This window comes from Penaeus monodon, chromosome 7 (genome assembly GCF_015228065.2).
Source record: "Penaeus monodon isolate SGIC_2016 chromosome 7, NSTDA_Pmon_1, whole genome shotgun sequence".
Classification (NCBI taxonomy): domain Eukaryota; kingdom Metazoa; phylum Arthropoda; class Malacostraca; order Decapoda; family Penaeidae; genus Penaeus; species Penaeus monodon.
In genome coordinates this window covers 29,591,238-29,593,737 of record NC_051392.1, presented here as the reverse complement: position 1 = coordinate 29,593,737, position 2,500 = coordinate 29,591,238, and the positions used below count along the sequence as shown (strand labels likewise).

At 45.0% G+C, this 2,500-nt stretch overlaps 1 protein-coding gene across 1 annotated transcript in view; it reads left to right on the top strand.

Moving 5' to 3' along the window:
- Positions 1–2,500, top strand: part of LOC119575583 (msx2-interacting protein-like) — a gene marked incomplete in the record, with an annotated part of 122,611 nt that overhangs the window by 104,565 nt on the left and 15,546 nt on the right. Inside the window, 2 exon segments of the mRNA XM_037923231.1 lie at positions 1–399; positions 1,126–1,452. The exon segment at positions 1–399 is cut by the window's left edge and continues 120 nt beyond it. Of these exon segments, the coding sequence (XP_037779159.1) occupies positions 1–399; positions 1,126–1,452 (726 nt within the window).

Genomic DNA, 2,500 nt, shown 5'->3' with positions numbered 1-2,500 from the left:
GTTGCTACAGCTCAAACACTGCAACGTTCTGCTGTTGTACCCAAGACTAGTACCACCTCTAGCCAACCACAACCAGCTGAACATGTAATAGAAGGACGAAACATCAGTGCTGTGGCGTATGATGCCACACACAACAGGGTAGTTCCAACAGCAAGCATTGATGAAGCTGCTGGACATCATCGAATATACATGGATGACCAGCGCACAGTTCATGGTGAATTTAGAGGAGTTAACATCCATCCAAGGTATCCCAATTCTCGCTTCCTAGAGCCCCCACGTGTTGATGTCACCCGATTGCCTGGTTCATCTCCATCAACACCGTCTCCTGCTGGACGGCCTCATGAGCCAGAGCCTTCCCATGCGGCTTCTCACCACTCTTCCATGCCAGGTTATGATGTGGTAAGTACATTGGTGCCAGTATTTCTATGTTTTGTAGGAAGTGTCAATGTACTTTTGATGAATTTTGGACATTTACCTGTAAACGGTCAGTAGTTGTACTGGAATCACTCGTGATGAGAGGTTTCAATCACAAATACCTCATTTAATTCTGATTAGATTTGATGCAACAAAGTAAAAGTCCTTCTTGTAAGTACATTGGTTTCCAAATCAATTTTGTGAGTGTCTAGTATTCAGTTTGTCTTCATTGCATATGTTATCAGTTCTTTGTTGAATTGTGGTTTTGCTTCCTATTTTAGTTGCTTTTCATTTCATATCTAGTTATTTTCTTTTAGATAGAAAATATCATTCTCATATTCCTCTATGAAGACCTTCATTTAAGCAGAAACTTCCACAGAGCCATAACCATTGGTCATGTTGATATTCCTTGCTTTTATTTGCACTTTCTTAACACAGCCAAAAGTATCAATGTCTTAATTTTTCTCTTTACATGAAGCAAATTCTTTCAACATTCAATTGCCTTCTCCCCCAACATGTTTTTATTTTGTGTCATAGAAATTGATAAAAAATTATGGTTCTGCATGGTTTGGATAATGCTTTTTCTATTGTTACTCCTTTTGTTGATGTAACCAAAGCATGAGATTCATAGAGCTTTAGAACTTAGATGTAATGTCTGCATGATGTTGGCGTGGTGCTTTTTGCCGACTAACGCGGTTGTGGTGTTTTCAGCATGCTGCTGCTGCTGCTGCCCACAGTCACAATACAAGTGCCCCCATGCCTGCCTCCTCTGCTGCAACTGCCCCTAAAGGCGGGCTGGCTCATTACTACCATTCAGGAGATGTAGGAGAGTTTCACCAGCAGCCAGTAGCCCTCCACCATCCCCATCACCCATCACAGCACAATGCTGGTGGTGGCGGTGGTGGTGCTCCCGCTGCTGCTGCTGCTGCTAGTGTTACTGGTGGTGGTGGTGGTGGAGATCGTTATCTTACCTCCCCCCCACTCTCCACCCCACCCTCTGCTCACACTCCCCCTCCTGCCCACCAGCACATGCTGCAGGTCAGTACCCTTGCTTGCCTCATGCACATTTAGCTTCATCCCTTGCTCTACTGCTGTTATTGTAAATATGGAGACATTGTAGGTGCTGAATTTTATTGTCAGTGTGGTTATATAGGTGAATTAATATATATTTATTTTCATATGGATAAATTGTTTATGCATCTTTACGTATACATACAATATCAGGAAATTTATATTTTTCTCTACACTCACTCACTCTCTCTCTCTCTCTCTCTCTCTCTCTCTCTCTCTCTCTCTCTCTCTCTCTCTCTCTCTCTCTCTCTCTCTCTCTCTCTCTCTCTCGTCTCATCTTATCTCTCTCTCTCTCTCTCTCTCTCCTCTCTCACACACACACACACACACACACACACACACACACACACACACACACACACACACACACACACACACACACACACACACACACACAGCTCTCTCTCTCTCTCTCTCTCACACACACAGCTCTCTTTCTCTCTCTCTTTCACACACACACAGCTCTCTTTCTCTCTCTCTCTCACACACACACAGCTCTCTTTCTCTCTCTCTCTTTCTCTCTCTCTCTCCTCTTTCCTCTCCTCTCTCCTTTTCTCTCTCTCTCTCTCTTCTCTCTCTCTCTCTCTCTCTCTCTCGTTCTCTCTCTCTCTTCTCTCTCTCTCTCTCTCTCTCTCTCTCTCTCTCTCTCTCCTCTCTCTCTCTCTCTCTCTCTCTCTCTCTCTCTCTCTCTCTCTCTCTCTCTCTCTCTTCTCTCTCTCCTCTCTCTTCTCCTCTTCTCTCTCTTCTCTCTCCTCTTCTCTCTCTCTCTCTCCTCTCTCGTCTCTCCTCTCTCTCTCTCTCTCTCTCTCGCTCTCTTTCTCTCCTCTCTCTCTCTCTCTCTCCCTCTCGCTCTCTTCTCTCTCCTCTCTTTCTCTCTTCCTCCTCTCTTCTTCCTCTCTCTCTCTTCCCTCTTCTCTCTCTCTCTCTCTCTCTCTCCTCTCCTCTCTTCTCTCTCCTCTCTCTCTCTCCTCCCCTCTCTCTCTCTCTCTTCTCTCTCCCCTCTCTCTCTCTCTCT